Source organism: Dermochelys coriacea, chromosome 3 (genome assembly GCF_009764565.3).
Source record: "Dermochelys coriacea isolate rDerCor1 chromosome 3, rDerCor1.pri.v4, whole genome shotgun sequence".
Taxonomy (NCBI): Eukaryota; Metazoa; Chordata; order Testudines; family Dermochelyidae; genus Dermochelys; species Dermochelys coriacea.
The window spans coordinates 99,693,797-99,721,249 of NC_050070.1; the positions used below are offsets into that span (position 1 = coordinate 99,693,797).

The 27,453-nt window shown below is 39.3% G+C and overlaps 1 protein-coding gene across 2 annotated transcripts in view; it reads left to right on the top strand.

Moving 5' to 3' along the window:
* The window catches only part of LAMA2 (laminin subunit alpha 2), a 492,564-nt gene that overhangs the window by 157,923 nt on the left and 307,188 nt on the right, over positions 1–27,453 (top strand). For both annotated transcript variants that reach the window (XM_038397415.2, XM_043510932.1), the window contains exon 4: positions 3,925–4,167. In XM_038397415.2, the coding sequence (XP_038253343.1) occupies positions 3,925–4,167 (243 nt within the window). The remainder of the gene's footprint in view (positions 1–3,924; positions 4,168–27,453) is intronic.

Genomic DNA, 27,453 nt, shown 5'->3' on the forward strand with positions numbered 1-27,453 from the left:
CTGTACCAAAGCGAGGAATTTACCACCATAAGGGTGTTATTTTCAGCTGGTGTTAATCAATGGAGCTTTATTGACTTACAGCAACTGAGGGATCTGACACTGAACATTTACATTTTAATGGTGCCTATAGTAGCATTACCAGCCTGCCCAAAAGAAACTGTTTCTCCCTGAGCTCCTACTGGTGTGCAGTTCCACAACTCTCTCAATGCATGTCTGTGTCTAAATGGGACCATTTAGTCCATACTCTTTTGTGGGGATCAAAAAATTCATTTAGTTCCCAAGTTTGGCTTTCCTATTCTATTGCATGGCCCACACTGAAGGAATAATCTTGTTTTATTACAAAGACACCATCTTTGGGGTCAGCTGATGAATGGAGACATGAATTAGAAAAATGGAATGTGATTCATAACTGTATGGAATGTAAATAATTTGGCATCATTTCAAAAGCTACTTTTGGAATTCTCAAATCAAAGGCAAGACAGAGACAATGCTCTGGGTCAGCTGAAAACTCTAACTAGTGTGTGTTTAAAAATGAATCTTTATGTACTACACTATTAAAGTGTTTTCTTAAATTAAGAAAAAATTCCATGAGTTGCAGCATCTCAACTGTTTATTTTCTTTCCCTTTATATTTTCTTTAAAACTTTATTGCATTTTTCTTAACACAAGTAAACAAAAATAAACAAAACCAAAAGATATGTAATCAACTGATAACTCATCCATAATGTACAATATCTCAATGGAATACAAGAGAAAGGAATTAGGATAAATCTTCTGCAGTATACACAGGATCCTTATTAAAGTATGGTTCCAATCTGAAGAGTTTCAGAGTAGCAGCCGTGTTAGTCTGTATTCGCAAAAAGAAAAGGAGTACTTGTGGCACCTTAGAGACTAACAAATTTATTTGAGCATAAGCTTTCGTGAGCTACAGCTCACTTCATCGGATGCATTCGGTGGAAAATACAGTGGGGAGATTTATATACACACACACAGAGAACATGAAACAATGGGTTTTATCATAAACACTGTAAAGAGAATGATCACTTAAGATGAGCCATCACCAGCCGGGGGGGGGGGGGGGGCGGAAACCTTTCATGGTGACAAGCAAGGTGGGCCATTTCCAGCAGTTAACAAGAACGTCTGAGGAACAGTGGGGGGTGGGGTGGGAGGGAGAAATAACATGGGGAAATAGTTTTACTTTGTGTAATGACTCATCCACTCCCAGTCTCTATTCAAGCCTAAGTTAATTGTATCCAGTTTGCAAATTAATTCCAATTCAGCAGTTTCTTGTTGGAGTTTGTTTTTGAAGTGTTTTTTGTTGAAGAATAGCCACTCAGGTCTGTAATCGAGTGACCGGAGAGATTGAAGTGTTCTCCAACTGGTTTTTGAATGTTATAATTCTTGACGTCTGATTTGTGTCCATTTATTCTTTTACGTAGAGACTGTCCAGTTTGACCAATGTACATGGCAGAGGGGCATTGCTGGCACATGATGGCATATATCACATTGGTAAATGCGTTAGTCTCTAAGGTGCCACAAGTACTCCTAATCTGAAGAGTGACTATAAAAATGGAACCTTCATCCTCAATAAGTCTGCTTACTTTAGTTGTAAAAGCAGCCTTTTACTTTCCTTTATTCCCGTTAGCCCTGCAGAGCCCAACACAACTGAGAGTGTAAAGTGAACACTGACAGCAGTTTTTGCAGCGATGAGAACATGTATTTGAGCAATGCTGATATTGGAGCATGATGGTATTCAACAGTAGAAAATACTCCTGGTCCATACTCTAGGGTTGTCAGACCAAACACTACACCTCCCATTTTTTATTGTGTATTTCAGTGTGATTGCACAGATTTCAGCAGTTCTGCTGTTGTCCTAATATCTGAGCTTCGAGTATGAAATCAAATACTAAAGTATTTGTTGGGAATACTTCATAGTGAAATCTCTGGACTGGATGTTTTGAGCCAAAAAAAGGTTACATGGCTGGACTAGATCAGACATATTAGTGTAATATGAAATTATTTAGTTCAATGGAGCCACTACCCATGCAAAAAAAGTCCAAAATAACTTTCTGTACAAATATATCAGAAACAGTCTCCTAGACAATGCAGTTTTTTCTCAACAATTACAATACAATGTTTTAAAAAAAATTATTGAGCTCTCCAATTAGATTGTTTCTTACCAAACAGCATAATTTTGTGAGGGGAGAAAATAAAGTTTAGCTATTTTTAAACTATTTTTATTTACTGTTTACAGATCCGGTGTGGCTGTAATTTATGGCTGCAATTCAATCTGTCAATAAGTGGGAACAATGAAGAGAGTAAAAGGCATGTATGAAATAAGAGGAGAGTGATTGAACGAGACCAATGAATAGTGTGGTTAGTCTTTCCTAGCTCAGGGTTTTGCTGGTTTATATGCTGATATATGTCCACCAAAAATAGTGTTCATAACCAAGTTCTCATGCTCTGAGTGGACACAGTAATACTCACCACCTAAGGCAACCCTCAACAAAACCTCTCCCATATGCATGTTTTTCAAGTTGAAAAACAGATGGCAAGTGCTGTGACAGCATGGTGCTTGTAAATACTGCAGGAGCTTCTTCTTAAGAGGGCAGAGAGCAGGGAGCTTCTCTTGCCTGCCCCTAATCCCATCCCAAAGATCTCCAAGCATTGTTAATACTTGGGCTTCACAGAGGGCAGAATTCTGTGCTCTGGATCTTAACTATTTTGTTCTTGGTATGTGCCTGGAGGGCAGAATGATGGAGTTGAGGTGTAGATCTGATAATTTTTTGTCATATATGTTCTTCACAGTCACTCTCCCAAATCCAACATTGAAGCCATTAAGCCAGAAATTAGTGCGATATTCTCCCTCCAGCCTCCTTCTGTATGTGCTCATGGCACTACCTCATAGAAAAGTGACTCTAACTATTAATTCATCGAGTTTTCCACCGAATGCAGTGAGCTGTAGCTCATGAAAGCTTATGCTCAAATAAATTTGTTAGTCTCTAAGGTGCCACAAGTACTCCTTTTCTTTTTGCAAATACAGACTAACACGACTGCTACTCTGAAACCTATTAATTCACAGTACATTCATCCCTTCTAACAGGTACCTATGTACTCACTCCTCTGCTTCACTGTTAGCACAGTGGTATCTGTATGTTATTAGGGGAAAAGATGCTGCATCATTAGCAAATGTTGTTCTGGAGCTACAAATGTAACTGTTGTTTGTGACTCAAATCCCAGCAAGCAGCCTAGCAGGAAAAAACCTTGATACATCAACTGGAAAGACAGATGAAGCAGACAATAATAAGTGTTGATTACATGCTATTATTCTGTTTATAGTGACATTTCATGTATCTCTATAAGGCTTATTTATGGCAGCTGTGCAGAAGCCATGTGTTGTGGCCAGAAATGTTTTATAGAGAGATTTCATATGACATGATTACCCACTAATGTCTTAACCACAGAGTTTTACATGAGAGAGAAAATCACAATTGAGTTTTGGAAATGGGTAACGGTTACAAAAGGTGTGTGTGTATGTATGCTCAAATGAACATTTATATGCATATATTGATATACAGTAAATTGTACAAATGTAAATACCATATACAAAGATAAAATTTTCAATATTTCAAATGAACCTGAAGGAGAGGTTTGGCAATTCTCTAGTGAGTTAGATTGAATCTGGAGGATTATTTTTTATCACACTTCCAAAAGTCTGTGCTGTCACAGTGGAATTTCTTTCTTGCAGAAATATTACTGGAGAAGGGATATTTTCACGGTCAAAGAGTTTCACTGGAAGGTGTTGCCTCCTTTCATTTTCAGGGAAAAATTCTCAAATGAGAATTGACTATATTTAGCCTTTTTACTTTGGCAGAAAATGAATATATAAATACACATTTACGTGGATTTTTAATTTGTTCTCCAGGTATTCCAGATTGCATATGTTATTGTGAAAGCAGCTAATGCGCCTCGACCTGGGAACTGGATTTTGGAGCGTTCACTGGATGGTGTTAACTATCAGCCATGGCAGTATTATGCCATAACAGACACAGAATGCCTGACACGTTACAACATTCATCCCCGCAGAGGGCCTCCATCCTATGCAAAAGATGATGAAGTTATATGCACTTCGTTTTACTCCAAGATCCACCCACTGGAGAATGGAGAGGTAAGATTGGAAATATACTTCAGCCAACATACCAACAGAAATATTGTTTTGCTTAATTGATAAGTATATGCCTTGTGCAGGCAATGTTTTTGTATGGGCTTTATATATGAAGGATGGAGCTCTTTTCCTTATATGTGCATCAATTGAAGTTGCCATATATCCCATTAAACAGGGAGAAATACTCACTAATAAACACATGCAGTGTGAAGAAACTGTGTGGTCCTTAATCTCTAGTACTTGCAGGCTAAGATAGGCAACAATTCCAATAAGAAGCAGAGAAAGATACTGGACGAAACTCCCAGTGACTTCAGGGGGGTTATGATTTTACCTGCTGCATTTAAATATATCACTTGCAACTGTAAGCTGCTTTCCCCTTCCTTTTACTTATTAAAGTGGCAAGAAATTTATATTTTTCACAGAATAAAATGTTCATATTTATTAAACTTACTCACATCCTGATAATTCACAAAAATAAAATGACTATTGGATATGGAATAGATTTTAGGCAACACATTTTAGTGTACATTAGTCACAGGGTGAGATATTTTTCTATTACTGTACTGACTGATTGCTGCGTAATTCCTGACTATCATGCAAAATCTCACGCTTTTTATTGTTTTAAACCAAAACTGTTTTTGAGTTTGTGGAGCTTCTGAACTTTCAGCTTTTCTTCTTTCATACTTCACGCCTATTTCACTTCATCTATGCACCTCACTATATATCACCGCTAGATTTTTTTTTATGAACAGAATGGCATAGCTCCTAGTTATGGGTGACTTTATTGTATTTTTTTTTCAGTAGTTTACATTTCAAGGCCCATGGATTCCTGACATGCTGCAGTCAGGACTGCTGTCTGCAAACTTTTCACAATTCTGGACAATACTCAAAACATGCATGTTTCTGAGCTCTCAAAATGCTATCTGTCTAGAGACACAGTGGATTGAACTGTGAAACTGGGAGGCTGGAGGTCTGCATTGAAGAATTTGTGTATTTGCAAGCTTATATTTCTGTTTGCAATTACCATGATTATCTGTGCAAATTGGGGGTTAAGGCATGGAAACAGCCATTTCTAATGCAGTTTCAGAAATAATACATATACATGTAGGCATGAAATATACACAATTTCTTGCAAGGAAATTTTCAAAAGGACCTGAACCTGCCCTTCTAGCATGTGCAATCGGATACACACAAGATACAATTCAAGACATAGACACCATTTGTGTTCTCTTTTCACATGAAGTAGACTGTACACATGTAAAATGTAACACTTGGCTATGAAAATGACGGTGCTAAAAACTGTATGTGTACAGATGTCATATTTCTAAAATATTTATGAGTAAATCCAGGGAGTGAATAGGGGATTTGAAGCAGCAATTTTACTAAGATAGAAATTTCAAACAGTTTCCTTTGGTGAGAACATTTGTATAGTTAAACCTAATGCCACCAGAACCTTTTCAGCATCTCAGTTGTTTTAAATTCATTCTCTTTCTTTAAGGGCATAATTCTCTTCTGAGACTTGCAGGCAAATCTTGACTCCAATCTTCTGCTGTCCTGTGAATGAAACTGTTCAATCAGATCCATGCCTCCTTATGTCCTTAAAGTGGATTAAACTGGTTTCAGTGAACTATGGGCTCCTAAGTAACGAAGGGCCCCAGTTCAATAAAGCACTTAAGTATGTACTTAACTGTAAGCACATACTTAAGTCTTATTGACTTCAGTGGAACTTAGCCCATGCTTAAAGTTAAGCACTTGCTTTAGTTCTTAGTCTCTAAGGTGCCACAAGTTCTCCTTTTCTTTTTGGGTTCCATGTGTTGTTAGATTGGGATGTTGCATCAAAGCTCATAAAGGACATATACCAGTGATTATGATACGTAAACAGGGCTCTGATTTTAAGAAAAGGAGACTTGGTTTGAACAAGGGATGTATTCAGCATAATGTCCAGTTAAAGCAAATTCTTATCCAAAAACTCTAGTCCACTGAAGGCATGATAATAAAAACATCCCTCTGGAAGCTTATCTCACACTTTTTAAAAGTATCCTTCCATGATGCAGATCTATATGGAAAGTCAACTATCTCCAGTGGAGACATCAAGTGGAGTTTGCACAATCATTGGAAGAGTTTGATTCCATGTAAATTAATAAGCATAACCAGTAACCTACACAAACCTGTTACCATAGGCATAACATCAATCTTATCTGTTTTATTAGTACTGACAGCACTATGAAATAAATGTCAGCCACAGTCAGTTTTTTAATATTCAGCCAAAACACACATGAGGTGAGCAATAATAAAATAGAAATCCATACAGACTTCATAGTTAGCCATATCTTACATTGCAGAAGATTTGATTGGACCCTGGTCTTTCAGCAGAGCAAAATACGTGCATTACTTATTTCACTTTCAGTGTAGAAATGTGATCTATATAATAGTTACTGAAAGCCAAGATTTGCATGTGTGATGCATGATTAGTGATTGTGGGTATGTTCATATCTTGGTGACCTGCTTGGGATACCTTGAAGGAGCCTGATTTTCAGACAGTGTGTACTCATCATCAAGCCTGACTACGTGCAGGATGTATATGGATCTACAAGACACTGCCAAAGTCAGATATATGCTCTGGTATTACACATTTGTTCATAGCAACATTTGAAATTAAAACTGGGCAAATTAGAGGGGGGAAACTCCTGTGTTGGAGCCCTTTTAGTGCACGTTATCTACATATATTTTAGTCAATGAGTTTATTGATGATAATATTAATAGAAATGGCAATTTTAAGTAATTATTAGATATATTAATCAAAATGCATATCTGGAATTCATTAACATGGTATTTGCTCCAGAAAGAAGTTTCTAAGATATATTCTCAGCCAATCAGGGAATAGAAACAGTACCGCATGACTTGTCTTCAAGCCAGCCTAACCAACACAGCTGAATTTCATATAACAGATTCTTTACAATCAGGTGCTTGTAAACAATCAGGTACTTGTAAACAATCAATCTACAGGGCAAGAATTATTTACAGAGATGAATCATTGAGTAATTTTTTTAACAAATAAATTTGAGAAAATCAAAACCTGCGCAAGAACATTTTATGAACAATAAAATGGGCAAAATCAATTAAATTAGTTACTTGATCAGCTCTATTTGAAAAGCACTCTGAAAAATGTTGACTTAAGTAAATGCATTGATACCACTGAAACAGTTAAACCCACCACGCATTCTGAAGTCATTGGGACTTATGGCTTGTAGGAAAGGTAGAATGTTAGTCACACTCCACTGCAAAGACTGTGACATTGTTTTTGGTTACAGCATGTTTCTCAAAGAATATCAGTACATGAACAGACCTGCAGTATGGTGAAAGCTTATTTTCAGTACGAAAATATATCTTCCAATATCTCAAATATTATCAGATGAGAGTTTCTTTCACATATATATTAGAGGATGACATGTTCTTTATTGTTTTTATCAAGCAGGTTCTTTGATTTAAAGTTAATTTGTTTGACATCAGTCAGGAAACTAAAAATAGATCTGGGGGACATATGAGGAGGCTGTGACTGCCATGTTTTGGTGTGGGGAGAGAGCCCTAAGAATTAGCCCATGTCTCTTTTGGTTTCATGACATTTCCATCCTTCCTTGCTGGGATTACTACTCAGATCATCATTAGTCTGAGAACTAAAAATTAATAGTTAACATAGTGATTTTTTTGTTTCATTTCCCTGGCACAGAAGTCTATTATTTACATCTAATTTGTTCCTTTTTTACTGCAATCACTTTCTTGTTTTTCTGGACTGTAACCAGTGCCTGGACTTCTGTTTGATTCTATTAGGTAGATATTGGTCTCTGGAACATTTTCTTAGTGCCACTTATTTTTCTGGGTGGTAGCCGGGCTAGTCTGTATCAGCAAAAAAAACAAAAAACAAAAAAAAAACCAACAACAAGGAGGACTTGTGGTACCTTAGAAACTAACAAATGTATTTGGGCATAAACTTTCATGGGCTAAAACCCACTTCATTAGATGCATGCAAAATAATTACTTGGAATTAATTTGCAAACTGGACACCATTAAATTAGGCTTGAATAAAGGCTGGAAGTGGATGGGTCATTACACAAAGTAAAAACTATTTCTCCGTGCTGTTTCTCACACCTTCTTGTCAATTGTTGGAAATGGGCCATCCTGATTAAAACTACAAAAGTTTTTTTTCTCCTGCTGATAATAGCCCACCTTAATTGATTAGTCTTGTTACAGTTGGTATGACAACACCCATTTTTTCATGTTCTCTGTGTATATATATCTTCCTACTGTATTTTCCACTGCATGCATCCGATGAAGTGGGTTTTAGCCCACGAAAGCTTATGCCCAGATAAATTTGTTAGTCTCTAAGGTGCCACAAGTCCTCCTCATTTTTTTTACTGATTTTTCTGTGGACTATATAGAGTTTTCATCTATTTTGATGTTTTAAATGGCATGTATAATGTCGCATACTATACGTTTTATACTTAGACACATGAAATTTTCCCTTTGTATCCCGTCAGTCTTTGCTGGATGCTTCTAAGTTCATCTGAAGAAGAATGGGAACTGAGGTGCTTCTGCCTCTCACTGTAACTCATTAAATATTTTAGACATTTTCATCAAAAATGACCTTTTCTGCTGGGCTGCAGCTTGATTTGGGGTGGAGTGAAATGAGGCAGTCATCTCTTTTCACCTCCACCTACAAAAACATTTCCTCAAGCACAGACAGATGTTTCAAGCCTATTATAGGGAACAGGCAGAAACTTAGGGGAAAATAAATTGTTTTGCCATTTTCTACATAACCAATTGTCTCTGCAAGCAGAGCTTGCAATTCTAATCTAGTGAAAAAGGGTGGAGAGAGCTCTACTCAGGGTCTGTGCCAAAAGCATTCAGGGTCACTGGTGAAGCAATAAGAGGGATAACTCATCATCCAGAAGGCTGCATGCTTCCTGATTGGGCTTTCAGCCTTTGGCAACTCTATAAAAGAGAAGATAGGATTTGAATTTAGATTCTTCCTTTGGCAGTGATGAAGAAATCTAAATCCAAATAGCCATTTGACTACCTGGTTCACTTTACTGTGATCCCATACAAGAGATCTGAAAAACTGCTCTTCAGAAGATATGATTAATGTTGATGCACAGCAATTAAGCAAACTTGCAAGAAGGAGAAATATCTCTCCCTGTGTGGGTACAGTCTGTCTTCCTGAGTATTGCTTCAAAGCATCAGTCTGCAGTAAGTTTAATAAAAATGGGAATAGCTGAGAGTGCATATAAATTACAAAAGCTAGTCCAATTTACACATTTAAAAGGCACACAGATTTGTATATGAGGAAGACAGGATCAGGGAATCAGAGTTGGGAATGATTCTGTTGTGAATGGAGAGTGGGTATGCCTTGGATTGGTGACATGGTCACTTAGCATTAATGGCAGGCCAAGCCACTGGGGGAAAGAAGACAGTTTGGATCCAGAGACACTGCACAAGGAATAATTATTGTTGAGTATCTTTCTTAAAGTCCCACCCCTACCCCACCCAGGGGGCATGAATTTTCAGAAGTAATGGACCCTGCTGAGGGGAAATCATATTAATTCTGCAAAAAAGAAAAGAAGGACTTGTGGCACCTTAGAGACTAACAGATTTATTTGAGCATAAGCTTTTGTGAACTACAACTCACTTCAGCTTATGCTCAAATAAATTTGTTAGTCTCTAAGGTACCACAAGCCCTCCTTTTCTTTTTGTGGATACAGATTAACATGGCTGCTACTCTGAAACCTGTATGAATTCTGGAGAGCCACATAGCTGGCTCTTCCTAGTACACGTTGCACTTACCGCTTCTCCTCTTCATTAGACCAAGCAGCAGAAAGGCAACAATGTTTAGGCTCCTGCCTATTATCCTGGACCGCTATCATAATGGGAGCCATTTTTACACCTGATCTGTTAGACCGATGACCTTGGTAGGTCAACACTAGGCATGGAAGGCAGAGGAGTTGTTTTTCAAGCAGAGCCTAACTATGTAGTGCACAGTAGAAGAGAAGTGCCTAAGGCAGATCAACTGACTTAAGCCCAATATGGAAAGAAGTTGCTAGAATGGAATCATCATGTTATACTGCAGCTCTCTGAGCGTCAGAGGAGAGTACAGCCAGGCATAAGTCACAATCACTTTACTTTTGCCTTCCCCCCCGCACATGTATTCTGGCTAATTGTTTGTCTCTTTCTTCTAAAGTATCGGAGATGGCTTCAGCTGGAGATGGGACGCTGGATGGGGTTGGCCAGTGGTCTGAGGTGGTACTGAGCAGTCTCTCTCAGGTGCTTGGCTGGCTGGTTCTTGCTCACATACTCAGGGTCTAAGCATTGGGGGCAGGAATAGCTCAGTGGTTTGAACATTGGCCTGCTTAAACCCAGGGTTGTGAGTTCAATCCTTGAGGGGGCCTTTTAGAGATCTGGGGCAAAAATTGGGGATTGGTCCTGCTTTGAGCAAGGGGTTGGACTAGATGATCTCCTGAGGTCCCTTCCAACCCTGATATTCTATGTCAATATGGAGGATGGGTAAGGAATTTTCCCCCAGGTCAGATTGTCAGTGGTTCTGAATGGGTTTCACCTTTGTCTGTAGTGTGGGGTGCAGATCACTCGCTGGGATCATCTCAGTTAATCATTTCCCTGCCATTGTGGGGACCTCAGCTATCAGTGCCCTTTTCTCTGCCAGTGGCACATACTAGCTTAGTCTCCTTTGCGTTGTAATACTTTGATCTAATGTTGGGTGTTAGATTTAGTGTGTGGGTGCGGGGTGGCGCTGGTGGCCTGTGATATACAGGAGGTCACACTAGATGATCTGGTGGTCCTTTCCGGGCTTAAACTCTATGACTGCACATGGACATCATTGCTCTGGAAAAGCAATCTGAGAAATAACAATTTAGCTAAGCACTGATGCATGCTTTTTAATGAAACCTTTCACAGTAATAATAATATATATTCTTTTTTCTGTCATGCTCCTTTCCCCCTCCCTCTGTTACTTAGAGAGTCATCAAATTAACTAGGATAATTGCAAGCTTTTCTGCTTTCAATCACATTGTAATTTTACTATGTTCTATTTCATTTTTCGTGACAGTATAAGCTTCAATGTTCAGATTAGTTCTGTCAGGATTGTCAAACATCTTAGTAACTTAGTATAAAGCCAATATGGTATCACAGCACAGAAAACACATGGGTGAACAAACTCATCCCCCCCCCCCCCAACCAAAAGACCCACATACGGTACACAATGTGCCACTAATGGGGGAAAAAAGCATTCAGAAAGCTACATGCTCCTTAAAGAATCTGGAGTTGGCAAGGGAGAACTCAGAGTTTCAGGCACTAGCAAATATATTTTGGTAGAGATGGGGGAATTATTGCTGTTGATAAATACCTAACATCTTTGTGAGAGATGCTTTTCATTAAGAAGAAAATTAAGTCAGAAAGATTCAATTTTGTCTTCCATTGTCTCTGGTCTGTGACCCTTCGCTCATTTATATTTCTGGCTGGGGCTAGTACTAGTCTTTGCTGATTTCCAGGATCTGTAAAGTTATGAAACTTTAGCTGTATTTTTGCAAGGAAAACTTATCTGTCTGGGAATAGGAATCTGGCATAGATGGATTTTGGCCATATTTGCCATTATCTAACATGTAGGCCAGGCATTTTGGTTCAAACCTAACATCTCTTCTCTGATCTTTCTGAGCCAGTGGCTAGATCAGTAGCGTGCTAGAAGCAAAATACCTGTCTGTAGATAAAGTTAAGCATACAGTGGACTTCCTAGGATCTGTAAGCAGCTACTTTATTTTCTAATCCATTAAAGTTACTTACACTATTCTGAGCCATTTCAGCCCAAATGTACCTTTAGTGGGTCATAAGTACTAAAGCAGTGGGTTATTGACTTTAACAGTGTCAACCTACTCTCACTGTCTCATTTAATTTGATAAGTCTGCAGCATAATGGTTAAAAACATGCTACCCATGGTCAGATGTACAGTATTAATGTAATATTGATTCTTCATAAATAGAGCAGGGAAATAAGAGGGATTTAGAAAGGAGCTGTTAGGTGTCAGAGACAGCAAGGCAGACAAACAGAAGGAGAATACTGGAGACAAATAAAAGGACATGTATTGATCATGCATTCTCTCACAGTCACTGTGTTCTGCTGATTGGTACTTAGAGAACTACAGTTATTCGTTGTGGGAACCACATATATTCACTGGCTTATATTGTATACAATTTTATGTATAAATAATGCTTCAGCTCCATATCTGCTCCATAAGCATATATGGAATTGCAGAACAACCTAGTGTGGTATGTAACCTATTGTTTAAATGAGCCTCTGTACCAGATGACTGGAGAATAGCTAATATAGTACCAATTTTTAAAAAGGGTTCCAGAAGTGATCCTGCCAATTACAGGCTGGTAAATCTAACTTCAGTACTAGGCAAATTGGTTGAAACTATAGTAAACAACAGAATTATCAGACACATACAGGAACACAGTATATTGGGGAAGAGTCAACATGGCTTTGTAAAGGGAAATCATGCCTCACCAATCTATTAAAATTATTTGAGGATGTCAACAAGCATGTGGACAAGGGTGGTTCAGTGGACATAATGTACTTGGACTTTCAGAAAGCCTTTGACAAGGTGCTTTCACTGAAGGCTCTTAAGCAAACTAGGCAGTAATGGGATAAGAGGGAAGGTCCTCTCATGCATCAGTAACTGGTTAAAAGAGAGGAAATAAAGGATTCCCCCAAGGATCTGTACTGGGACCAGTGCTGTTCCACATATTCATAAATGATCTGGAAAAATCATTCCACAAATACAGGGGCCACTTTAGTAGTATTGTTCCCCTACATTTTGTCCCACTTGGACCTCATTCTTTCACTTTCTGTCTTTGGCTCTTGCTGTTAAGATTTTTCCTCTTCCACTTTTTTGCCTTCTCTCTCTCATTTCTTCATCTTTATTTGCTTTCTATCTCCTCTTCCCTTCAGACCTTTTGTTCTTGCTCCCTGATTTTTTTGGGTGCTTAGAGTCTGATTCTTCATCTCACATAAACATTTGATAATTACACTTCTCTTCTTTTTCCCTATAGTTGTTCTTGAAGCACTTGAAATGCCATGGTAATAAGTGTAGTACAAATACTTAGATACATAGAAAGATACAAATGTAGTGTGACAATGTCTTATAGATAACTGCAATGAGGACTTCAAAAATGTCACTGATAAGCTGAGGCAATGCATGAAATTAGCCAAGAGAGACCGAAAAGTGTTAAGGGAAGAATCTCAGAGGAAACGAGGAATTTGCTAGAGAAGCAGAGGAATATGAAGTGAAATGATGGCGACAAACTTGAGTACTCTCTCCTCTGCAATCTGGTAAGAAGACGACTATAGGAGGACTTTGAGAAGCATCGAATTGAGAGGCTTTTAAAGACGGCTGAAGATCGCAGAAGCCTCAAAAAATGCAAACAGGAATTAACGCTGTACAGGTTGACAATAATGGTGCTGAAGAACAAGGATAGAAAAGCAGTAATTTACAGAACAGGGATGGAAGTGGTCTGCAAAGATTTCTACACTGAACTGTTTGCGTTTCTTATAAATATCCCACTACCAACCCTTCAACAGACCAACAAGCGCATACTTCCAGTCCTTGTACGCAAAAATCAACATGCAATTTACCAAATGAAGGAAGGAAAAGGTCCAGGAAAAGATGTATTGAAACCGAAATTATAAGAACTGGAGGTCATGACTTCTGGAAAACCCTTGTTCAGAGGTTTATCCATTTCTTAGGAATGCAAAATATACCATTCAAGTGGAAGGAGTCCAATGCCAATTTGCTGAACAAGAAAGGCAATCATGAAGATCTAAAGAACTATCATCCAATATGCCCGCTTTCACATGTCAACAAGCTATTTACCAAAATAATAATGTAACCCTTCTGCCCATCAGAGTTGGCAGCAACAAAGGCCGGGTTCAGTATCCAGGGATTCCATTCCAATAACACAATGCAAAACCGGCTCGAGCCCCCACCCAGTGACCTGGGACAAATATATACCACCTGCGCTGGGTACCTCCAAGAGGCAATACTTCCCCTCTCACAAGCACAGAGTCTGAGTGTAGCAAAAACCTTTTAATAACAGAGAGAAACAATGTGGCATTATGTTGGGGAAACACCCACAGGATTCATAACACAACCCATGAGCAAAAAACCCACCCCAGTTGGAGCATGTCCTTTCCCTTTGGTTCTTGAGCCCAGCAACCCAAAATCCCCAAAAGTCCAAAAACCCAAAAATCTCTGCCCTGGTCAGTGCAGCCCCAGAGTTCAAAAGTTTATCTGCAGCGTTTTACCTCCCAACCTGGGTGGAGATGGGGGAAGGGGGTTAAGGGGCACCTTACATGGTCCAAAGCCGATCGCCCCACCTCTCCATGGGGCTCTGCTCCACTCCACCAGCTAACCCACAAATTGCTCTGCTCTGCCAGCTGCCCCCATGAGCTGCTCCAGGCATCCCACAAACTGCTCCACTCCACCAGCCGCTTTGCTCTGCCAGCCATTCCATGAGCCGCTCCAGCCGTCCCCGCAAAATGCTCTGCTCCAAGAGCCACTCTGCTCTGCCAGGCATCTCACAAACTGCTCCACACTATATCTTCAGGCTCCCCCTCTACTTAACACAACACTCAGTGATTTCAGCTCTTAGTAAGTTTAGCTCTTTTATGATTTCAGCTTGTAGTAGGGGAGCTTCAGTGCTGGTGCACCATTGGCCCAAAGTGAATTCAGCTCAGCAGCCTGTAATTAGACTCCTAATGGAATCAAAATTAGTTCTGATATTCCACAGTGGAGAGAGGAGGAAGTGCAATTAGCACGTAAGGCCCTCACCAGGAGGCCCATACCACCAAGTATCAATAACTGTCCCCAGCCTCTCTCTATTCACTGGGTTTTGGAACCCATGACCCTTGCCTAGCGAGTGCTGCTTAGTTGATGGTGAGTCCCACCATCATAACAAAAGGCCAAGTACAGTTCCACTGTCCTTGATTCACATAATCAGGATAACAACAGTTTATTCTTGCCCCAATAACAGAGAAACTGGAGCTCCTAGAGCAGCCACAGTGACCATCTAGGCAGGGTGGGTGTGTCTATGCAAATGAGATCAGCTCCTGAAGTTCTTTTCTACAACCCACCATGACTCGCCACCAGATGTCAGGGTAGAGCTCATCCTGACTCTGTTTACAATAATAAATCAACTCTCACAGAGTCTGGATGAGCAGCAGCTAAGAGAGTAGGCAGGTTTTCAAAGGAACTTCAGTACATTGGACCATATCTTTACTATAAACCAGCTATTGGAGCACTCAAGGGAATACAAATTCCATTTATGCATTGCCTTCGTTGACTATGAAAAAGCATTCAACAGCATAGAGATCAATGCAGCGCTGAAAGCTCTTGCAGAGCAGGGCATTGACACAAACTACATCAAAGTACTAAAGGAAGCAAACTCTGACTGCACTATGGATATAACTCTATTTGACACTCCCCTTTGCATCCTAGTCAAAAAAGGTGTGAAGCAAGGAGACAAAGTTTCACCAAAACTCTTCACAGCCTGCCTTGAAATGGTAATGAGGTGGATTAATTGGAAGAGTGGAATCAGCGTCAATGGAGAGCAGTTAAGCAACCTCCGATTCATGGATGATATTGTGTTGATTGCTTAAAACACTATCAAACTACAGAAAATGCTCTGAGAATTCAACACAAAAAGCAACTGAGTCGAACTGAAAATGAACCATTCTAAAACAAAATGTATGTGTTTTGATACCTTGCCAAAAGCCCAAATATTATTCAAAGGAGAATAAATAGAAGAAGTTGAACAATACGTGTATATAGGCCAAGAAATTAACATGTGCCACGGTCAGGAAGGGGAACTCTCGCAAAGAAAGAAAGCCAGTTGATGTGCATTCAATTCTATCAAGGATGTCTTCCAAGGAAAAATCAATAAGGAAATGAACACCAACCTCTTCAACTCAACAGTGCTGCCGGCAATGTTGTATGGCAGCGAAACACGGTTGCTGACAAAGATAGAGGAGCAACAACCGTCTGTTCCAGAGAGGATGGTAGAAAGAAGAATTCTGGGGTTTTAAATCTGCGACCGAGTCCCCAATGAAGTGATCAGACAGCAGAGTGGAATGCAGAACATCATTGTTCAAAGCAGGTACAGTAAAATTGATGGGCCGGGTATATAGCTAGGATCACTGACAATCGATGGACTGCAGCTGTCACCGAGTAGTACCCGCAGGAACTGAAATGACCACTCAGCCAAACTCCAAAGAAATGAGAAGATTTTATCATGAAAAGGCATGGCTGCACATGGAGAAAGAAGGCCAGGATAAGAGAAGAATGGAAGACATGTTGTGATCGGCGCAATCTATCTGAGGGCTGAAGGACTGATCGATCAAGGTGCCAATATAACAATTTTGATGGATTTTGTGGGTATTTCTCATCTCCCCACAACCATCATTAACATGATTCTACTGTTAGAACCAATGGCTGACATTGAAATGAAAAATCTGTCTCTTCTACACTTCTTCTAGCTACTGTTTCCAATGCACATAGTGCTAAAATTATATTTAGTAAGCCTCTTTTGGTGTTCTGTAAGAGCCTCTGTGATGAAAGTAAAGATTTGGGAAGAGAGGCAATCCACAAGAAGATCTTTCTCACAAAATGTGGGAGAACCATTGCTCTGAACTACCGATATCCTCAAAGCCTTCAAAAAAGGATTTCAACCATAGATTCCTAGGAGGCACAAGCTGTTCTACAGATTACTAAACACTTAGCAGCTGCATCTTTTTCAGCATTGTTTGTGTTAGATGGGGGACAGTGTTTTGAGGATATTTTCACAAAGAAGTTAATACCTCAGTCTTTCGTTTTCTCTGACAGTGGCACACAGCAGTGTAGTCTCCTGAAGACTAAAATACTTTAATTTAAATGAAGCGTTTGGCTCAACATAGGGGTACTTGGGTGAAATATAATGGCATGTGATATGTAGGAGGTCAAACTTGACCATCTAAGGGTCCCTTCTGACATGAAACTATTAAATCAATATTTCAATTTTCTAGAGCCCCTTCCAGCTGAAGATTCACTGAGGGGGGAAAATGAGAGACCAAATGACTTAGGCAAATTAATTCTCCTTGTGACTGATGTAGGGTGTGCCAGGAATAGAAACCAGGTCTTTTGGGTCCCAATCCGAGGCTTTAATAACAAGACTTTCCTTCCTCCCTAAGATCAACTGCCTAAGCCAAATGATAAACTGAGGATATAGAGGAGGTGATGTAACATTCTGTTGTCTTTTTCCTTCCCTTTCCTCATATGAGTTTTCCTGTCACCATTTTTATTATGGTAAGAATGTTGATATAGCAATAGTGGCAACGCTGTGTTGCTACCTCAAATTTTTAACCCCATGGTTTTCCTGAAATGGTAATAAGATAAGTGTAAAGTCAAGTAGTAATAACCCGTTTCTGTGCTTAGAAAAAAAAAGGCTGATCTGACTGAACAGCCTGACTGCATCAGTCTTTGTTTATTTCCTCCATACAAGTGGAAGCCTGAAGTACACATTAAGAGACTGAAGGAAAATGAGAATCCTTAAATAAACAAAAGAGAAATATTCTTTCATTAGAACAAATTTAGACACAACTTAAAACTGCACTTATGGCTGCAGCTGAGAGACAAGTGGTTTGATTTTAAAATGTTGCCATTCCATTCACTTGCCATGTGCTCACCCTCTATCTCCTCGTTCCTTCTTCCAGTTATCTTTGTGTTGCAGGGCTTGATTCCTTGACTCCCTCAGATATTTTTTTGGGGGAAGGGGCAAATTCCTCTCCCCCTGGCAGGGACTTTGTTTCAGTCACTTCCCCTCTTACATAGAGACAATGGGTTTTGCTTGGATGGGGAGCCTCCCCTCCCTCTTGTTCATCAGTGCATGAGCCAGTGCCTCCAGGAGTTGAGTTCTTGGTGGACTCCCTTGCACTCTGCTTTACAGGTATAGACTCCCCATGCATCAGGTCACAACACCATTTGGCCCAGTTACCTCTCTGTCTGGACAGAGGGGCAGCCAGTCAAATTTCAGTGGTGTCGCAATGCCACACATTGAAATTTGGCCCATCCACCCCTCTGTCTGTAGGGAGGGGGTGGCTGGGTCCAATTTCAGTAGCATTGCAGTTCTCAAACAGTACCCATACTGATTTAATACAGGTCTGTTTAAAACTGTCTGTCCCATGTCTGCCCTTCCCCCGCGGCTCTGCAGCCTATGGAACTTTGAGGAAGTGCAAAAACTTGAGAGGCATTCAGATGAGCAGACCTCTCCCATAAGCACCACTGCTTCCAAGACCCCACTTACCTGGGGATTTAAAGCTCCTCTGTCCTAGTATCAGACCAATGATGTCAGGAGTGTCAAACTCTGCTACTGCTTAATGCTTGCCTGTTAGTGTTCTCTTCTTTATGCCCTAATGCTTGGCCTGTTCGCTAGAATACGACTGGTTGATAGGGAGAGGCAAAGAAAGGAAAGGGGAAAGGGATTTACAAATGAACTGTAAAATTAATTCTCCCCACAGCCAGATTTAATCCTCGTACACTAAGAGTTGGGTATTGCCAACACTAACAGGTCAAAGTGTCAGCATTGCCAACAGTACTCAAAACTAAAAGGTATTCAATTCAGTGTCAGTGAGATTGAAAATTTGCTATGACATCTTTCTACTTAATAAAAGATAACTTGGTGCATGTAGTGATTCTAGCACACATAAAAAGGGGTTTGCATAGGAATTTATGGATAAACTCAATCATATCTACTTTGCTATTTCCATTTTTAATTTGACCTTCTGAGCACCCAAACTGCATTTTGTATGTTGTCTTTGCCTGTGGAAATCTGACTCCAGAGCTTGAACTGTCAGTTTGCCTTGAGTTGCTACCGTTGTTCTCTGCAACAGCAGCAGGTACAGAAAAGATGCCTGCAACGTGAATAATAATGCCAATAATCTCTCTCTCCATGTGCTCTTTTGCAATCTCTCAAGGCATTTCTCATGGGCATGAAAAAATTCAATTTATCTGAAATTATTATACAATTAAAACCAAAAAAGAAAAGGAGTACTTGTGGCATCTTAGAGACTAACAAATTTATTTGAGCATAAGCTTTTGTGAGCTACAGCTCACTTCATCTGATGCATTCGGTGGAAAATACCTTTTTCTTTTTTGCAAATACAGACTAACACAGCTACTACTCTGAAACCAATTAAAACAAAGAAACCTGTACTGTGCATTCCCCTAGAGTATTTATTTGTAAATGTGTGCGAGGAAAGATGTTGTTTTGCACCAATATTTAGTGAAGACACAGGGTACATATACATCTTCCCAGCCCAGGTAGACAGACATGCACTAACTCTGCTTGAGCCAGCATGCTAAAAATAGCAGTGTAGGTGGTGGTAGCACATCTGACAGCCTGAGTAACAAACCCACCAGGAACCTTACTCAGGCAGCTAACCTGAGCTACCGCCTATGCTACTCTGGCTACACTTTTAGCATGGTAGCCCTGCTTGAGCTAGACCGTGTCTATCTACTCCAGCTGGGAAGCATGCTTCCAGCTGAATTATAGATGTACCTACTTGATTGTTACCCAAAGGATAGTGGGAAAACTTGTAGTAACAGTAATTTATTATTAACAATTATTATTTATTAATAAATAACATTTATTATTAACAATTCTAAAATTTGGCCTGGCTGTGCTAAGCATTTCCTTCAAAGAATTTACACTTCTTGAGAAGGAATCACACTCTAGACACAGGCAACATGGTCTACTGCATGTAACTTGGCACTTGGGAGTCCTGAGTGCTAATCCTGACTTTCCCACTGACTTGTTCTGCAGTCTTGGGCAAGACAATTAATGCAGGGATGGCCAATCTGTGGCTCTGGAGCCACATGCGGCTCTTCAGAAGTTAATATGCGGCTCCTTGTATAGGCACCGACTCCGGGGCTGGAGCTACAGGCACCAACTCTCCAATGTGCTGGGGGATGTTCACTGCTCAACCCCTGGCTCTGCCACAGGTCCTGCCCCACTCCACCCCTTCCTGCCCTCTTCCCAGCCCCAGAGTCTCCTGCATGCCATGAAATAGCCGATTGGGAGGTGCAGGGAGGGAGGGGGAGGTGCTGATCTGCGGGGCTGCCAGTGGGTGGGAGGTGCTGGAAGCGGGATGGGGGAGCTGATGGGGGCTGTTGACATATTACTGTGGCTCTTTGGCAATGCATGTTGGTAAATTCTGGCTCCTTCTCAGGCTTATGTTGGCTACCCCTGAATTAATGTCTGCCTCAAGTTTCCCAACTGTAAAACAGAAATTTTAGACATATTATAGAGATATTGGACCTAATCGTAAGTCCACTGTAGTCAACAGAGAGACTCCCATTGACTTCAGTGGGCATTGGATCAGGCCCTCATTCAGTGCTTTGAAAATATACAGTGCTATATTAACATAAAGGTGTTGATGGTGCAATCCTTACTCACATTATTTACTAAAATGAATAGTTCCATTGAGTTGAATGGGATACTCGTGTAAATAAGTGGGAGTAAGAATAGTACAAACTAGAGCAAAATATTAAGTCTGCAAAACTGAGCTGTAGACCACCCTTTCTTCTTGTATTTTGACAATTACACTTTTAGCTGGAGTTGGAAAGTTCAAATGAGAACACAAACAGGAAAAAACAAGTGTACAAAAAGTTTAACCCATCTTTTTCCAAACTAATACGAGGCAGTGCAGATGAGAGTTTTGGGCAAAGGTTCAAGTCTGGATCTGTTTGCCTGGCTCTACAATATTTTTTGTCTCATTGAGTAAAATGGAACTTGAGTGACCCATATAGAAATTATCTATCTATCTATCTACCTATCTATCTATCTATGTATCTATCTATCTATCCTCTTACACATGTGTGCCATATAAGAATACATTTTATGTATTGAACTTACACAATTGTATACTGTCTCATTAACTAACATAGAAATATTAACTAATATTTCATATAATGCAGTTCAAAAACACATAACATATAGTAAAATATGACATGCTGTCTACATGTGCGACACATTTATGCTTGTTCCACATGGGGAAATTGTCTGGGCAAACTTTTATTATGTGGTAGGACCTATAGGTGCTATTAAATTACAAATAATGATAATAATTCAACTGCTTAACTGGTGTGCAAATAGTCCTGCACCTTACTACTGTACATTGTAGCAAGCTACATACTTTGGTTTTGAGCCAGAAAAAAAAGAAATCTATACCAGTTGCCTCTTCAAAATTTGGTGCTATTTTGCAGAGCACTAGATCTCTTTCTTTGCATTAAACCTGGCTTGTGATCTTTTCAACTAGTAAAATGTAAAGAGGATATAGAATTACTGTTAGATAAGAATATTTAAATTATATACCAGAATGAAAGTGACTCTTAAAACTTATTAATAAGATGGACAGCAATCTGTCATTAGTTTGAAAACAAGGGGGAAAGAGGTTTGCTGTCATTTCCCAGGGGGCCAACTTGGAAACAAAACTTCCTCCTGGTAGCACATGAGACAATCCTTTTTTCAATTTTGGCATTTCCTCTGTCCCTCAGCAGACACTGTTGTAATTTCTGCCATTTGTGTAAAACAGAACAATGATTTATAACATGAATCATAAAGCCTTCTGGGATAATGTGTTGCAAATGATTTAAAAGTAACAATTTATAAAGTACATACTGTACTGAACAATCTTTCATAGTTTGGGGGTGGAGGATAGAAAGGATTAGATAACCTGTTTGGTCTTTTCTCTGCCTAATTTTTATGATTCTATTGTCTGTAATTGTTAACTGGAAATCAAAATGTTACAAATAGCTCAGATTAAAATAAATATCTGCCAATATCACCAAATTAATAATACAAAGATTTATACCTATACTTGCTAATCATATTTGGATATCATACTTGAAACCGGACTCACTGTTTTAGGGCTACGTAAACTTGCAAGGCTCCTGAGGGAAATGCACTTCAGAGTTTCAGCGTTTACTTGGGTCATGGGGATGATAATCGCAATGCTGCTCTTTTTCTTTTAGGCTGGCAGCTATGCTGTGGCCAGTGGTTGGTTTCATTCCAGCAGAAGAATCATACCATAGTGCACTAAGCAAACTATACATTTTTTTTCTTCTTGTGCATGAGAGGAAGGAATTTAGGTTTCCTAAATAATTACTTTAAGGGAATGGATATCTGAATACTCTGCACTGTTGTCTGAAATATACAGTTGAAAATGTCATGTATATTGAATAGGATCATTAATTACTTTTCATAACATTTATTATTTACTTAGATAGATCGATCGATTGATAGATGGATTTAAGTAAATCTATCTATCTATCTAATCTAGTACTGTATAGGACCCCAAAGTGAGCCAGTGTAGAGGAGGATGTGAATGAGTTAATGTGGTTGCTTGTTTCATTTTGTTGATTAGTAAAATCCAGGAAAGACTTAATGGGGGGCTGGGACAGGGTTGGTTTGGTGTTGGGCACGTGTATGGTAGGGTGACTGGAGGAAATATCAGAAGATAGATGAGAATATGGGAGCCAGGGAGATGAAGAGAAGGAGCAGCTGATGTTCATTAGCGCCAGGTGAGAAAGGAGGTAAGGGAGAGTGAAACGAAGGGCAGGAGGAGGAAAAGGGGTCACTTTTTTATACATTTATAGTGGATTTATGCTGTAATTCTTTTAAATATGTGGAATTACATAAACTCATTAGAAGTTTGACAAAACACTCTCAGAGCTTGTATTTATAGCCACTCTGAGTAAGTACTACAGTTTTTGTAATATTACAGCAATTAGTGAAAGAAGTCAGGAGAAAGATATAATTGTTTCGATGGCTATAATTTTTAAATCTGTCATATTTCAAATTAGTTTGTTTAGACAGATTTATGATACCGCTGCTGACCTTTGCTGTTCTCTCTGTACTACTTAAAAATGGATTTGTTCTGTTTTTTCTTCTATTAGCCCCCATAAAATAACACCAAATTTGGAAAGACCTGGATCAGAGTGGGAGAGGGATCAAAAATGCTCATGTTATACAGCAGAATGTCTTGTGTCTTCTCCTGTTTTGTTTTTAAAACATCATAAATGATTTAAAAGACATTGAATGCTTCCCATTCAAGAGCATCCCATCTGTTTTTTCAAAACTATTTGTCAAGTTTATGTTCCAGCTGAAATGACACAGGTTCTGGCACTTTGGATAGAGCTTAAGCTCCAGCCTTGTACTGTGATTGAAACTGGCTCCTCCACATATGGAACTGAAATAAAAAAACAAAGAAAAAGCACAATGTGTTACTTAAATTTCCCCAATTACTCGTTCTTGCAAATCATAGCTCAAAACAAGCATGGTTGTTATAATGTAAAGGCACATCAGTGGAGTTTATGTAACAATATTCAGTAGCAGGTGTATTTGATCAGTGTTTTTAAATGCACTGTTTTTGTACTATCCCCACCCTCCTTACCCTTTATTAAAGAAAAGATCCTTTGAATGCTCACACTCCCCATCCTTTACATCAGTAGTTGTATTTGGGATCCCTTCAGAACTGCTTAAAAAGCTGGTCAAGTTCAGGTGGGTTCTTTCCTCTAGTCATTGTCATGCTCTGGCCATGAATTGTCTGTGATCCCACAGTGCACACCATAAATGCTCTCTTATCAGAAGGTATGCTAGGACATTTATGGAATATGCAATGGGATCACAGAACAGCCTTATGGTGAACAAGTGAAATCAAGACTCTGCAAATTTGGGGAGTATGGGGTGGGGAGAGGTCTCTTATCATTATTTAGATCCCCCGTTGGTTAAACTTGTGAATCAGTATTTTTTTTTGGTACTTCCCTTAAGAAAACTTGCAATTTAATAAATACTTGTCTGTTTTTGTATAGCTATGCTCATGGAATGGTTTGCTTCTTTAACAATCACTGTCCAATAATAATAATAAAAATAAGCTCATAACCGTTAAAAGAAAATTATCATGAACTAATGAAAACTGTCATATTTGGGAAATATGCCATCTATTTTTAAAGTGAATTTTTTAGTGCTTGTGAAAGATGCCAAATTGATAACCCCAGAGACTGAAGTACTTTATTCAGAGTATGAGATAAGAGGTAGAGTAAGCTTCATAACACCAGTGTGCTTCAACCCTGGTGAAGAGGGATCACTTGCAGGAGCAAGAGCTTATTGCATAATATTCAGAGGTGCTATGCACTACAGCGCCCGCTGCCATGAGGCAGTAATTAGTGCAGTCTCTATGTTCTCTGTGGGTATGTCTAGCTATTAAAAACCCGTGGCCAGCCTGGGTTTGTGAAGCTTGCGCTAAGGGACTATTTAAATGTAGTGTGGATGTAACACTGACAGACCCCGGTTGCTGGCGGGCGGATTGAACTCCTGGGACCTCTGATGCTTAGTGCATGCGCCTCTACTGCATGAGCTAAAAGCCATATGGCTCTTAGCTGAGGCTGTAGAGCAGACTCATTAATCTCTCTCTTTAAGTAGTCTCGGTGCCACTAGATGGGACAGAACGCCACGCCCAGGAGGTGTGTGGGTTACATAGTCATTTGGGCTCAAGCTGGGCCTCTGGTTCTAGGATGATGGAAGGGTCCCAGAGTTCTAGCTGAAGTCTGAATGTCTACTCCGAATTTAAATAGCCCCTTAGCCTGAGTCCTGTGAGCCTGAGTCAGCTGGCACAGGCCAGCTGCAGGTGTCTAATTGCAGTGTAGCCATACCTTCAGTCCTTAGCCTGACTGCTAAAACTACCAGTTTAGGCAGTAGTTTTGTGATGTTGACATCTGTAAACTTGGACTGATACACCAATTAATTTTTCAGAGGGATCAAAGGCCTGATCCCCAATGACTTCAAGGGAATTTGGATCAAGCACCAAATAGCCAACAAATGATAACTTTGAATTGCTGACAAACTAACAAAGGCTCAAACTGGCAACCTGGAGGTTGAAGATTCTAGACCCTGTTACCAATCTCCTTAAAAATACAATCCACATTTTGCATTTTTGAGAAAATTGTACTTCCTATAAGAGATGAGCCTTCAGCCTTTTTCCCCCAACCAATTTAGCACATTCTGCTGTTTAATCCTGAACACAAAAGAAGCAAGAGCCTTTTTTTTAAGGGACTAAGGAGTCTGCAGAGTGATATGAATGAGATTAACATTTAGAAGTATATTCTGAGAAGCCAATTGTACAGAACCAAGCAGGGTTGTCTTTGTAAGGGTACGGTGCTTCATATCTGTTGGCTAAATCCTTGATAGGTTTAGATATGCACAACTATTGCTGAAACTTTCAACCGAATATAATATTTCCTCTTAGCTGCTGCAGCAACAAAGGGAAAATGACAAATATACGTTCAGGAGAATTGAATTCCATATTATACTATGATTTATTAATAACTATTGCTTTGACAAGTAACAATCTGTTTAAATATCTCATGGAGGACAATGTCTTTGACAAATTATTTTTCATCCAAAAATGACAAATGCAAGAATTGCAGTACTGTAGAAGAGGAATGGCTAGGGGAAGCAATTTAAGTTTCAGGTGCAATTGAAACAACAAGATGACAAAAGCAAGCAAAATAGAACTGGAGAGGAAGTCCTACTTAGCCTAAGCTGTAGGGCATAGCTGTCAATGACACAATACTATTTGCTAAACAGTTCATTAAGCTGATATTTGCCTGTATTCTTTGGGGGAATGAGTTAGCTGAGGTAGAGTCTACATGCACAGCCCTTGACATTTTCCTGCAAGTTCAAAGCATTGCATTTCAAGCAGCTCTGTACTCATTATCAATACATAGAATAGGAACTGGTCTTTGCTATAATAAACTATTAATTTACTAAGAGAGTCAGACATTTATTAGAAATGCTGCAAACTCTGTTTAATACACTATGTATTATACAGAGAAAGGAATTCTAACTATTTTATGTAGGAACATTATGACACAGGCTATGAGAAATCCTCTGGTTAGAAATCATCTGTTACGTGTGCTTCCAGTCTATATTTTTTTCTGTTTTGAAAACAACTCTAATGATGTCTGAAATTATGAGCTTAGGATCCTCATGTGAAGAAACACCCACAGAGCTTTTTCTTTAGGCTCCATGAACTAGCTGCTAAGGGATTGATTTGCCAATAGTAATTTAAATGAGTTGAAAATGAATTGTTTACAATGGGTTTATTCCATCATTCCATTATTGAAGGTTGCAGCAAATAAAACTACCAGTAGAAATAATTAGACAAAATGGTGGGTTAAACCAGGTATGTTGTAGCTGAGCTAAAATATTTGGATAACCAGCAAATGGGACCTTATACAGTTACCAAATAACTGTATAAAACTCATTTGACTGTTATACTGCTTATTATCCATCTTCATATATTTAATGCTTTTGCATAATGTTTCAGGAATATTTCACAATATGTCCTGCTTTTAACAATTTTAAGAATAAAATGTCTGCCTCCCACTTCTCAATAATTTATTGTTATGCTTCAGGATAGAAGCTTCCTGCAGGGGCCAAAAAGAAATTTCCCCTTCCATTGCACTACTGCAATGGATGTGTAAAGGGGGATATTCATCTTCCTCAGAAATATCTCAAGTACTACCCACTATCTTGCCTTAGGTAGTATACCAGGCTTGATATGACAATGGCTTTACTATGAAATCCAAAGTAAACTGGTGAGGAGTGGAACAAAGGGATGCTATGTTGTTAAACAAAGGTTACTTTGAAGTGCTAGTATTCTCCTAATGCATCTCTGAGACAGGTCCAATTGAGATGCATTCATCTTTTACAAAAGAATTACAGCTTCCAGTAAAATCAGAACCTAGACTAGTTTATTTAACCATCAGCATATATATATTGCACCAGTGAAAACATCCCAGCCAGTGATTATAGTTTATTTGAAAGGAAAGTGAACGTGAAGGTTTCGCGCAACATAGCCAAACAGCTGGGTTTTTTTATATCCCTAAAACAGCTTGGGGCTGACTGCACTGAGTAGATTGCTTGGCAAAGTAGCTCACTTCAAATACCAAAGCTGTGAGTAGAAGAAATACTGTTTTGTTGAATTCCTCAAAAAGCTATCATATGGTTTATTCATTTAAATGAGAAAATCTGCATGATTTAAAATAAGAAACAACCTTATTTGTTGAAATTTGCATTGATTTTAAGTTGAAACCATACTGCCATGTGAAGCACAAGTGTTGTGTCTATTTCATTA